At 43.1% G+C, this 13,647-nt stretch overlaps 1 protein-coding gene across 1 annotated transcript; it reads right to left on the bottom strand.

Annotated features, from left to right (window-relative positions):
- Window positions 1-2,291: 2,291 nt before the first annotated feature.
- LOC120566828 (zinc finger protein 239-like) lies at window positions 2,292-12,919 on the bottom strand. The gene is made up of 2 exons (XM_039813483.1): window positions 12,537-12,919; window positions 2,292-3,729 (listed from the first exon to the last, which is right to left on the bottom strand). The coding sequence occupies exons 1-2, from the start codon at window positions 12,627-12,629 to the stop codon at window positions 3,028-3,030; spliced, it is 795 nt and encodes a 264-aa protein (XP_039669417.1). The 5' UTR covers window positions 12,630-12,919; the 3' UTR covers window positions 2,292-3,027.
- Window positions 12,920-13,647: the final 728 nt, after the last annotated feature.

The following is a 13,647-nucleotide window of genomic DNA, read 5'->3' as shown; positions in this document are numbered from 1 at the left end:
TCTGTGTACAATACCTTCTGATAGACATATTAACATAACTAAAAAACAATGTGAAAAAAAGAAGAGAAAGATAGAAAAACAAACCAATCTAGCCCTCCTACCCAAAACGCTTCCCTGAACTAAGCGTCTACACTCTACATTATGCATCCTAACTGTGCATTAAACCAGTGCTCCACAAGTAACCATTTATAGTTGTAAACGTCTATAAAACACGTTATAAAAACACACTCAAACAGGATAAAGCATAAATAACATTATGACTCACCACCTTCAGACCCATAAGCTGTGTATAACAGAGGAGCCTACATAATAAGTATCTGAAAGAAAAAAAGAAAAAGGAGAAACGGTCCGTCCAAAGTTGTCAGCCTGTGTACAGCTATAAAGATAGCGACACCAAGAGGTCGGTGAGAAGTTATCCAGTAACGTGCGTTCTCCGGTCCGCCCGAGAGTCGGGACTATGGACTCTGCGTGAAACTCACTGCCTCCTCCGCTGTAGCGAAGCTGTACTTGCCGCCCGTTGAATGAGATTTAGACCTAGCGGGGAACAGCAGGCCGTATTTGACGTCTGCAGCCCGGAGCTTCTGCTTGATGTTGGTAAAAGATGCTCTCCGTTTAGCGACCTCAGCAGTAAAATCAGGGAAGATATGCACCGCGTGTCCGCGGAAGGTAAGCGGACCCTTCTCCCTGGCCAGCTGGAGGATGCGCTGCTTCACTCTGAAATGGTGCACCTTTACAATCATGGGTCTCGGACCCGAGGCTGGACGGAAAGCTAGGCGATGTGCCCGATCCAACATCTCTGGCCCGTCAGGAATCTCCATACCCAGCGTCTCAGCAAAGAAGTCGGTCATAAATGCCGTGACCTGCGGCCCCTCCATGTTTTCAGGTACACCCACAACACGTAGATTCTGTCGTCTACTCCTCGACTCGAGGTCCTCAGATTTAGCCATTAGCAACTTGTTGCAATTCGCTAGCTGTTCGCATTTGGCCTCAAGCGCAGTAATCCTATTGTCGCAGTCTTGCAGGGAAGCTTCAACTTCAGTAAGACGTGTCCCCAAAAGTGTCTATAGTAGACTGCAGGGTGCCCAGTGAACCGCGGGTTTCAGCCCTAAAACTTTCAATAAGTTTTACCAACTCGCGAAATGGCCGGGCCTTCGGTCTTCGCGCCGTCATGTCGGAGAAGGCTGGTTAGCTTTCGTTAGCATGTCGGTTGTGAGCTCGAGCTGGACGTTCTTGGCGAGTAGAACCCTTCCCAGACATATCGGCAGATGTCTTAAATAGTCCGAACCAAAAATAGGGGCTAAGACAACGGGCTAAACAGACGTTTAAAACAAATCAATGGATAAATATGTCGGAGCTGGCAACGGCGCGTCTACTCTCTACCCATGCTCGACAGCGCCCCCTAAAGTGGTTATATTGTTGTGGTTTATACTTGTAGCTGTTATTTTGGAGCCCTGCAGGTAGCCTCTGTGCTGGGGGGGTTGCACAATACCAGCAAGAAGGCATCATCTCAAACTGTTAACAGAGTTTTCTGTGCTTGTGAACTTGCGAGTTCATTCTTCCAAGAACAACCAGCGAGAATGTTCTCCCCAAGAACACAAGTCTGTTCTTTGTATTCTTGAGATTGAGAAACAGCCCAAGTCTTCCCTCTTCCTCTCCTTTTTTCTAGAATTAGACAGAGTCATAGTAGAGCCATACATATGCTAACACATGCCAACGGAGAAAGGCATTATGTTCAAAGTGTAGTAAATTTGGAGCTAACGGACTAGCTAGCTAAAGTTGAAGCTAACGGCGGAGAGTTGCTGGTTCGGAGGACGCTGATTTTGGACCGGAGAGGACGACAGCGTGTTTCCCTGCTGAAGAGACTTTGCTGTAGCTGGTGACTCGTGTTTGAGCTGTTTGTTTCTTGGACTAACAGCTAACTGTAAGTTGGATTTCTGTGCCTTTGCTTCACTGAAGATAACGTCCTGCTGGCTGCTGCACGTCCACATTAGCCCGCAACTATTTATTTTTTTCCTGTCCGCGTGTGTGGGTGGGTAGGTGTGTGTGTGGGTATGTGTGTGTTAACACAGTGGTTTAATAGGGTTTGAGTGAGTTTTACATTGAAACTGCTATAAGGAGGAATAATTTTGTGTAGCTGGAGTGTTTTAAGTGGAAACTGATAGAGAAACGGGTAAAGGGGTATCGTGATGCATTCAGATATCGAAGACCTGATAATCGTAATCGAATTGGGAGATCAGTGAAGATTCACACCTCTATAGTATGTCAATTCTTTTTATAAAAAAGTTATAGTATAGTTTGTCAAAAAAGTATTTATTGATAGTTTGCGGGGTAATTTCAAGTGTTCAGATTACAGAGAGTCTACATTACTACTCTTCAAGTGACCTCACACGTATGAACCAACATGACCAGCTTCAACAAAATAAGATAAAATAAAAAAAAACATACAAACCCAACTCACAATATTGTTCAACACATGAATACATGAAGTAATAAAGTAAAATATAAATGATAAGTCATATATCCAAAAACAATTCCATATCTTGATGTATATTGTTAACATTCAGTTACACAACACAAGATATAAATGTTTTTTAAAAAATCTGGTAAAATATGATCAACTTAATCAGTGACCAGAAGGAGGACATTAGGACAAAATTAGACCAAAACTGGTAAATCATTTTCTTCAACAAGCTTCAACCATGAATATCTCATCATCTGATTCCTTGGAAAACAACTGTTATGTTACACTCATCGTAGTTTTCACTGCACTGATTTTCACTTCAGTCATCTTTACATGCTCTATTTTGTGTGGACAATTTTTACCCAATATTATGTGCTCTGACAAAGTCCACACTTTGTTCTTCTTCCATATTTATCAAGCAGGTTAGTGCCTGCAAGTGGTCCTGGACCTCGGCTACTTTGGGCTCGGGACTGCTCTCTTTTGTTATCTGGGTAGTAAACAGCATCTTGACTCATGCTATCTGTTCCCCCTCTCCACTCTAACAACAGCTTGGCTTTAGAACATGTTCAAGAGGAGGCAGTGTGAATGAGTTGGTGGGTTTTAAGGTTACTACTCCGAGAAAAAGTTTTCCCACATTGTTCACACCAGAACGGCTTCTCTCCAGTGTGAACACGTTGATGGGTTTTAAGGTGAGCAGCACGAGAAAAGGTTTTCCCACATTGTTCACACCAGAACGGCTTCTCTCCAGTGTGAAGACGTTGGTGGGATTTTAAGTTATGTAAATGTGCAAATGCTGCTCCGCATTGTTCACAGCTGTACGGTTTATCTCCAGTGTGAATGCGTTGGTGGGATTTAAGGTGAGCAGCACGAGAAAAAGTTTTCCCACATTGCTCACACCAGAATGGCTTCTCTCCAGTGTGAATGCGTCGGTGGGATATTAAGTGAGATAACTGTGTGAATGCTGCTCCGCATTGTTCACAGCTGTACGGTTTCTCTCCAGTGTGAATGCGTTGGTGGGCTTTAAGGTGACCACTCCGAGAAAAGGTTTTCCCACATTGTTCACACCGGAACGGTTTATCTCCAGTGTGAATGCGTTGATTGATTTTAAGAGTACCCGATGTTGTGAATGTTACCCCGCATTGGTCACAGCTGTATGGTTTCTCTCCAGTGTGAACTCTCTGATGAATATTTAAACTTCCAGATGTTGTGAAGGACTTGCCACAGTGCTGACAGCTGTGATGTCCGAGTCCCCCTCTTCCTCTCCGTTTCTATAGAAACAGACAGAGAGTTAGATGCAATGGTGGAGCGATACACATGCAAACATACTTACATAAGCGAAGATGCTTACATGTGCTAACATGCCAAGCCATGCTAACACATGCTTCTATATGTTAACATGCTAAAATTTGTAAACGTATGCACCTTATAACAACTTGTTGATATTCTAAAACATATTTAAAAAGTAATCCGTTGTAATTATATTTTGTCAATGTATTATTTGACAAACATCTAAAAAGCATTTTTGAGGAAATCATCCCTTCAAAGCTGCCTGGTCAGTTTGTGTTGGAATGTAAAGGTTACATGAATTGTCCACCTTTTGCTGCCTCTGCTGTTGCTAGGAAGAAGATGTTACTGTATGCTTTCAGCTCTGTGATTGGTGGTCCAGCTATACATCTACAGAGGGAGAGTTATTTCCAATGGGTTAGAAGAGAGGAAACAAGGAAAAAGCTAGTGTTGTGGCCACGGTAGCAGCCAGGAAAGACTGGGGGTCTTTCGACAGGGAAATGGACCAAGTCATGGAGTCTGTCCTTGCTGGTGACATTGGCAGGAAGATGAAGGCAATGTCCACCATCATTTGGAACATGGGAGCAGAGCGCTTTTGGATGGAGCAGAGACAGACCAAAGGCCCGCAGCATGCTGGCGGCAGGCTTCTTAAGACGAAGAACCTGCCCTTAAAGAGATGCGAGACAATGTGAGGGAGCGCCTAAAGACCTTGCACCGAGCGGAGTGACAGCGAAAGGATAGAAGGAGGTGGGAAAAAGAGAGGGACAAGTTCACAAAAAAAACTTTCAAGTACCGGTCAGGCCTCCTTGGAGTTAAAAGATCAGGGGCACATGGCAGGCTGCGATATACCCTATCGTTTAAAGTTAATCAATATTGCTTAATATAATATAATTATGGTGGTGTGTTTCAGAATACAGTTGTAAGAGCCAGGTGTGTTCAACGATACCTCACACAAGACTCTACGTCATACGGTTCATTAGCTGTGAAAGGGAGCGTGGTCAAAGTATAGGGGGCGGGCCAAAGCTTTACCAATAAAAATGGAAGTCTCTGCTGAGTTCATTGATACCTCACATAAGACTCTACCTTAAATGGATCACCATTTATAAAAGGGGGCGTGGCTGAGCACCGAGGGGCGGGCCAAACAATCACCAATGAAGAAGGAACTCTCTGCTGAGTTCAATGACACCTCAAACAAGACTCTACCTTAAGCTGTTCAAATGTTATCAAAGGGGGCGTGGCCTGAGTAAGTGGGCGTGGTCATATTATAGGGGGCGGCTCAGTATCACATTTAGACCACACGTTCTAAGTTTCATACAAATCGGATTATGTTTGTCATATAAGGCAGATTTCCTGTTGCCAGCGGGGGGGCGCTATGACCAAAAGTCAATATTTGCCTGTAGGTGTCCTCAGGCCTGGACCTTGTTGATTGTGGGAAATTTCAAGCAAATATGACAATGTACACTGTAGTTACAGCCACTTTCTCGTTCATCGCTAAACACTCAAAATGGCCGCCATGCCACGCCCACACCGTCTGACGAAATTTTTTTCTTTTAACAACTTTTCATCTTTAACATCTTAAGATGGCACAGACCGAGTTTGAAGTTGATCGGATGAAATCTCTAGGAGGAGATTGTTAAAGTACGACATGTGGAAATGGCCAAAATCGCACTAATTTCTAACTTTCAATTCAAAATGGCGGACTTCCTGTTGGGTTTAGGGTATGGCTCTAATGAAGTTTTTTGTACATGTTACATATGTGTACCAAGTTTCGTGAGTCTACGCTAAACGCACTGCAGGGGCTCAATTCTTTTAACTTTATAGGGGGCGCTAGCAAGCAGTTTTTGTGCGCCTATTCCCGAAACCCTTAAAATACGTAAATTTTCACCAGACTTTATGCGACCGCCAATTTTGGTGAGTTTTTGAATATGTTAAGCCCCTCAAAAAGGCAATTCATTTCCCGGGAAAATAATAATTCCTTCAGTTTCAATAGGGCCTTCGCTGTCGGCGCTGTTTCCCTTTCCAAAGCAGATAGCTGTAAGCTAGTTGTAGAGACACTAGCTTGGCCACAGGTCAGTTAGGTTGTTGTAGAAAAGTGGGCGAGTGAACGGAGCTCCGCTGTCAGCCTCCTTCGCTGTCTGAATCATGTCAGCAGGTTGGAGGACGTATTTCAGCGAGGCCAGACCTCTTAAATCCAGAGTTTAATCATTGCTCTGAACCGTCTTTCTCAGCGGTCTGTAGCGGGACCGGAGGGGGATTGTTATTGTGTTCATAATGTTGCTCCGCTGCATGCCTGAAGTGACAGGTCTTTCACGTTAGCACAGTAACGTTAACACGGCCGAGTAACGTTACCGTAACGTTAGAGTTAAGTCAGATTTTTTAGAAACAAAAATCTTGGGAACAGCAGACGGCTCCTCTCCTGAGCACACGTTGTTCTGGTGCATCTCCGGTCTTTCTTCATCCTCTAGCTAACTTTCGTCTCGGTTCTTGAACGTGCATTAGCGACCGGAGCCTCTCCCAGATTAACAGACTGTTATGCTACCTGGCTAGCTAGGCTAGCAGCTATAATGTTACCCAGCATGCCGTTAGGCGGTGTAGCTACATTTGTAAATGTAAAATTATTAGTGTTAGAAACTGTTTAAGTCACAAATTGTTATATGCTTTGGTGTTTTATCCTTTTAAAGAGAGTTAGTTGTGGGTTATTAATTGTTGTGTTATAAAGTTACTGCCATGAGTGAGAAGGGTCCACAGTTAACAGGGGTCCCGGTGCGGTGATGGAGGTAAAAAAAAAAAAAAAGAATCGGCCCGTGGATCTGTTAATTTTTCCGATCCAGCTAATTTTTCAATATCGGGGCCGATATCCGATCTTAATATTGGATCGGTGCAGCCCTAGGGCTGGGTATTGTTCAAAATCTTTTGATCCGGTGCCAATTTTGATACCTCAGTTTCGATGCCGGTTCCTAACGGTACTTTTTTCAATACCATATTAGGTTTGGGCGATGTCCCCTAAATTGGCAGTTGACGATGTTTACAGTAAAACATCGCGATGGACGATGATATCGTCGTCGGGGGGGGAACAACCCCTAATATTTTTTTCTACTACTATGGCCTAACAGTTAACATAGAAACGATCAGAAAAACATTTAAATGCCCTGTGTAAATAGACAGTATTACATGGCTATGCTGCCCTGCTGGTAGGGGCAGTTCTTTACAACTTGACCTACTGTCACTTTAGTACGGTGCAGTAAAGTCAATCAGATGTCCTGATCTGCGTAGCGACAGTACAGTGGGACGTTTGCCTTCGACAGAGCGACAGTAATAACCTAACATACCATCATTACTGAGTAATAACTTAACATACCATCATTACTGAGTAATAACCTAACATACCATCATTACTGAGTAATAACCTAACATATAGGGCTGGGCGATATGGTTGAAAACTGTATCACGATATAAGTTTTTCATATCGGTCGATATCGATAATTATTGATATTTTTTATGACCTATTTAAAATAAGGACCAGGAGAAAAATATATTAAATTTAAACATTTTTATTTTAAACTTAACCTTCCCCTGATTATAATCCCCTTAGTTATAAAAGCAGAAATGTCAACACAACCATGGAAAACACTCAAATATATAAAACGTAAACAGGTCTAAAATTACAATGAACACTTAACAATTATCTCTTAACATTAAGGTGAAAAATTAAAGAATAAGTAAGAAATGCTTAATAAAGTGTCATAAAACAGTGCAAAGTGTTAGCTAAATATAAGAAACCTGAGAAGGACTATAGGTTTAGTGCTAGGTTGGTAACCTGGCTTCTGGACAGCGCTCAGCACGTCTGCCTCCGTTATTTCTTTGTAGCGTTTAGTAAGGCGCTGATGCAGAGTACCTCTCCATGGCGGTCTGCTGCTTGTGCCGTGTTGCAGCTGCAGATGTTGGACGTTGCTGGCGAATACGGCCGTGTGCTCCAAAGTGTGAGCGCGGCTAAGGTGGTAAAACAAGTTTATGGTATTACCAGTGTTGGTGGGGACGACGGTCTGACGACATTGGTCTGACTACGGTCAGACTTATAAAATCCCCAAAACTGCCATACTGACTTTTCCTGTTTTATCAACGATTTCCTCGCTCGCTGCGGCACTCACTTTCCACTCCACGCCGGTTCTGTTATTGAAGAACACGAGACAGCGATGTGGTGCAACCAAACATGATACGTGTTACATGATTGGCTGTTAAGAGTGTCACTCCCTACGTTGCCAGAGAGTGAGGGCCTTTGTTCATGCAACCAAACTTGATTCACAACCTCTGGTTTCTTCTGATGAAGAACAACAAGTTATCGAACGTTTTATCGACCGCATTTTCTATTGATATTGATTATGTGTCTATCGCGATACATATCGTTATCGTTTTATCGCCCAGCCCTACTAACATACCATCATTACTGAGATTAAACTACATTCTCGGTTATGTTTGCACTGAATAACGTATTCAATAAACAGAAACATAACTCTTGCAGCGCACATGAACAGATGCGCAATATTAGCTCACACATAAAATAGCACCCTCGTGAGTTAGCCTACTACAAAGCCCAACACAAGTGTGTTTGCTAGTTTAAGACCGACGCACCTGTCAATTTCCCATCCAGCGCCCGCGACTAGGATAATTAAAGTGTAATAATTAAGTGTGTGTCTGACAGGGTGAAGGGGGCGTGGCATCACGATGGTGGCTCTGGACGATGATATTGGCACAACCCTATACCATATGTTTTAAAATCCATTTCAACATCAACAAAAATACATTAAACACAAAGCTTTTATTTTCCACCTTAATTGTGAATCAAAACAGTTATCAAAATTAAAAAATTCTGGTAAAACTGCTCACTCAGAGTAACATTATTCAAAGTGTCAGTCAGTCATCAGAGAAACCACTGTTGTGGCTGCTCGTCTCAGAGGAAGTGTAACAGCACCGCGACCGCTTTCACTTCGCCATCAATATCACCTCGCCATCAATATCACCTCGCCATCAATATCACCTCGCCATCAATATCACCTCGCCATCAATATCACCTCACCATTAATATCACCTCGCCATCAATATCACCTCGCCATCAATATCACCTCGCCATCAATATCACCTCGCCATCAATATCACCTCGCCATTAATATCACCTCGCCATCAATATCACCTCGCCATCAATATCACCTCGCCATCAATATCACCTCGCCATCAATATCACCTCGCCATCAATATCACCTCACCATTAATATCACCTCGCCATCAATATCACCTCGCCATCAATATCACCTCGCCATCAATATCACCTTGCCATCAATATCACCTCCCCATCAATATCACCTCGCCATCAATATCACCTCGCCATCAATATCCCCTCGCCATCAATATCACCTCGCCATTAATATCATATTGCAACAAACGCTGTCTGCGTGAAGTTTTAAAAAACTGTAACCACACTTGAAACCAACCGTGAATCTGTGACTTCAACAAAACTGCAGACAGTTTACTCCGTCCACACCTCTCTGTGTGTGTGTGTGTGTGTGTGTGTGTGTGTGTGTGTGTGTGTGTGTGTGTGTGTGTGTGTGGGTCGGAGCTCCGCTCTGTGTCAATATGCAGAGAGGACAGATAAGCTTGTGCTTACGCGCTCTCAGACGCTTTTGGAACCGAAATTTGGCACCGAAAAATAAATAATTTTTCGATACGAGTATTTTTTTCCGATACCATAAAAGTATCGAGGTCCTGTACCCAGCCCTATGCACCCCTAATGTTAACTGGCTTAACCAACACTGCACTTAATAGTAATTATTAAGTAGTAAGTAAGTAATATCAGATACTGTATACCTCCCTACTCTGGAAACACTGGAATACGCATATGTACCTGTTTTAGTTATTGTGCATAGCTATTTGTATGGATTTGTATGTTCCCTTTATGTAATATTTGGTAGTATGTCTGTGTGTTTCCCTCTTGTAATATGTTATGTGTACTTTTCTATCTGGACCTTGTGTCTGTAAAAAAATAAAGTTATATAATAAGTGCATCTGGCAAGTTATTCCTCTATTCAGACTCTCAGCGGCTACAAAGAAGTCCTAGATTGTCGACTACATTTGTCAACAAAAAACGACAAAACTGGAAGGAAACCACGCTCATATGAGGCCGTAGCCACACGCAGAAATCCTGGATCATCAGCCTTTGAGATCCCACACACGGACGCCCACCAACTAGCGGAGAACGGTGGTGGTATGTATCCTGTGTTTTGTACTGTGTTTTGGCTTGGTTGGTAATTATATCGTGCCTGCATGGGATTGATGTGGCTACTAATGTTGTTGGCTTCACGTTGGACATGCACAAAATGAGTGGCTCAAGGGTACTACTTCACCTGAAATGGAGAAAAGAAAAATGATTCCGATTGAAAAAGGTTCTGGCAAGCAAGATTGAATCAATTCAGACCCAGCGAAAAAAGGAAGTCAACTTACGAAAGTAGCAGACAGGGTCAAAGAGCTCATGAGAGAAACATGCTTCACAAGTTAAAGCACAGTTTGCACCGTTTTGAGTTTTGTCTGAAAATGCCACTGCATTGCCCAAATCTCTGCTGTCTTTAATCCCATCTGATGAACAAGAACAACTAAAAGCATGGTTCACAGCTTCACTGAATCCAGTCAAGGACATATAACACATTGAACTAAATATGGCCCTGATACAGGCTCTATCTGAACTCCTTGAACATGTCTTTACATAATTAAAACATGTTATTATCAAATGGTTTCAATAACTTAATTGAAGGAGGAAAAAATATTGAAGTCATTTAAAAATTAAATTTTGAACAGGGGTGAATCGAGATTGCGATTTTATAACGATTTATCGTGCAGGCCTACTAAGCACACTGCCATGAACAGCTGACAGACTGAGGAAGACATTTGTCCCCAGGGCCGTCCAACTCTACAATGCTTCACTAAAGGGAAGAGGAGAGAGAGAGACTTCTCTCCTCCCTCTCCACCACTTCCACTACCTCATAGAACAACAGTTATGTACTGACTGGCCACTGGCCCACTGTTTACTGCTTACTGGCTATATTAGCCCATATGCACAACCCCTCCCTCGTGATTTCAATATTAACCGAAATAATCGTGATTATATTTTTTCTCCATAATCGAACAGCCCAAGAATGAACTGGAAATATCAGCAAACCTATAGACGACATTTTTTATAAGTATTACTATGTGGGGGGAAGTGTTGGGTTACACCATTACCATATGGGGGATTTAGGAATAAATGTATTTCAAAACTGTACAGTAAAAACTCATGATATTTAGCAAGGGGATAATAAAGTAGTAATACAGTAAAAATTTTGCGACATGCATTTTGGCCGGCTTCAGCCCCCGTAGAGCCCGTACCGTAAGTACACTACTAAACGCGCAAGAAAATCCATTCGGTGGCTGGTTTGACCGCCGTCTGTAAAGGTCATCTGGCTGCTTTCTCACCAAAACCAGCCGACACAAAGACAGCTTCTTTCCCCAAGCAGTCCCTCTGTTCAACACTCAGAAACAGCCCCCCCCCCCACCCTCACACTGAACATAGTCAATCATCACTGTTCGGCTCATCTACCTCATGTATATTTATATCTTATATTGTTATTAATATATTACCATTCAGAGGTGTATAGTCCAGGTGCCAGAAAGTAGAAATCCTGTCCAGCAGCTGTCCCAACCATCACTAAACCAGCTCCTGTACCAGGTAGATGAGCTCGTTAGTGAAAACACCTGTTCTAGATGTAGAGGCAGATCCAAAAACATGGCAGGATTTCTACTTTCTGCACCTGGACTATACACCTCTGTTACCATTGCACTGAGCTGCCTTTCACTATATTTATATTTAAATCTTAAATCTCAGACTATACTGATATTGCACTATTCCTTCCCTCTCTTCTATTGTTATTGTATATTTCTGAATTAGAAGTGAATAATTTGAGAGTCTAATTCCTTGTTTGTTTAACCAACCTGACCAATAAAGCTGATAGTGATTCTGAGATAGCGTTAACTGGAACTTCCCAAAGTGGGGAGTAGTCACAGAGTAGTGTCTGGGTTGTTAAAACCATAGCCAGTATATAAGAATGGACCACCAAATGCCGTGTCTCTGGACGGAGACCAGTGAAGGATATTAGAAGCACTTTTCCGGTGATCCTTTTGCTTTACTGAGCAGCCTCCAACTGACAGAGACAACGTAGATGTGACGTGAGCAACGTGTCTGAAAGTGTGAAGTCTTCTGGTAGCTGTGCCGAGAGAAAACTCAATCATTCCCAATCTTACAGAGACGGAGAGCGTAGGTATATGTAAGGAGATAACATAGGCACAGGCTAATTATTGCTAACTAACATGCTAGTTAACATTAGTCATTAAACCTAAACAGCTAATGGAAGTCCAAACTGCCTGTGAGCTTCTCCTGTACTATACGGTAATTCCTCTACTGTGTGACAGTAAGTCTCGTGGTTATGACACAATCGTTAGCCTATTTTTATAAAAGCGTCTGCTACGGAGCCATGTAAACCAAAGCAGATATCAACTAGAAACTAAACTAAGCCCAGAGATTCAGTTAGAAGCTCCAAACGGACTGAGAGCTGAACACAGCAAGACTTTTAAAAACCTCTTTGGACGCCTCTGGCCCCTTTTCACCCAGAGAGAAGCATGTGTGCTAATGGCCACAGAGCCCCCCCATGTTGTTTCCATGAGAGTCGGCCATCTTGTGTCTTTAGTGTGCTTGTTGTGTCCTAACACTGACCTGAACACCGCTGCTATCAGAGGCCGAGCCTGCTGCTGCTCTTCTGGGGACCTTGTTGCTCCGCTGCTCCGGCTTCTGTTGCTCCTCCTCCATTCCGCTCTGGTTCTGGTCCTGGTCCTGGTCTCGGAGATCCAGCAGCTCTCCACTGAGTCTCTCTCTCTCTCTCTGTCACTCTCTGTCTGCTCTCTGAGAGCTGAGCATGTCCCCCTCTAGCCTCTCCCACATCCCTCCCCCTTGCTTTCTGAACCCCAGTAACCTTTTAAATAGATACACAGAGCATATATTACACATACTAAAATGTATAGAAGATTAAAATAAATACTATACTACTATATAATACTTGATACTTGACACAGCAGGGTAAGGACTGATAGCAATTCTAAAAGTAAAAAGCTACAGGGAAAGCTAACGCCTGGCCCCCAAACTCTGATTGTGGGTGACTCTGCTGTAAAAGATATCAAAAGCAGTAAAAACACCAAAATACTCTGTTTTCCCAAAGACATGGTGTCTGACCTGGCCCAAACAATCCCAGATATCGTAGCAGCACACCCAACTGTGAAAAACATATGCATATAGGGTCACCCGATGTTGTAAATCAAGAGTCTGAAGTGCTGAATCGTGAGTTTATGAATCTGCTGAACACAGTCAGCTCCATAAATGCGAAGGTGTTTATCAGTGGCCCTATACCACCAGTCAGAAGAGGAGCTGAGAGATTCAGCAGACTGTTGGCACTGAACAGATGGCTTTCAACTGCATGTACCGATCATTCTCTGCAGTTCATTGACAATTTTAACATTTTCTGGGACCGCAGACATCTTTTTAAAACAGACGGACTCTTCCTTAACAAGCCAGGAGTAAAGCTGTTCACCTCTAGCCTACTTTACTTTCTGCGCCACACATCTGCTCCCTCCCTCGGCCAAGGACACAATATAAGACCAGTCTTAGCAAGAGGAAGACATAACAAAGCACGGCAGTGATCCACCACAGCCCCCACCTAAACAGAGATATGACCATGGGGAAACCACAGAGCGGAGACGAGGAATCTCAACCCCCCCTTTTCACCCGTCCAACACTCCTCAAACCCCTTACCAACCCCGACGCCTTTGAGGAC

The sequence above is a fragment of the Perca fluviatilis genome, chromosome 10 (genome assembly GCF_010015445.1).
Source record: "Perca fluviatilis chromosome 10, GENO_Pfluv_1.0, whole genome shotgun sequence".
Classification (NCBI taxonomy): domain Eukaryota; kingdom Metazoa; phylum Chordata; class Actinopteri; order Perciformes; family Percidae; genus Perca; species Perca fluviatilis.
This window is presented reverse-complemented; position numbering and strand designations above follow the sequence as displayed.

Coding starts and splice junctions, on each gene's coding strand:
- LOC120566828 (XM_039813483.1), bottom strand. CDS start 12,629: ATGGAGGAGGAGCAACAGAAGCCGGAGCAGCGGAGCAACAAGGTCCCC. Junction 3,730..12,536: donor CTGATAGCAGCGGTGTTCAG/GTCAGTGTTAGG, acceptor CTGTTTCTATAG/AAACGGAGAGGAAGAGGGGG.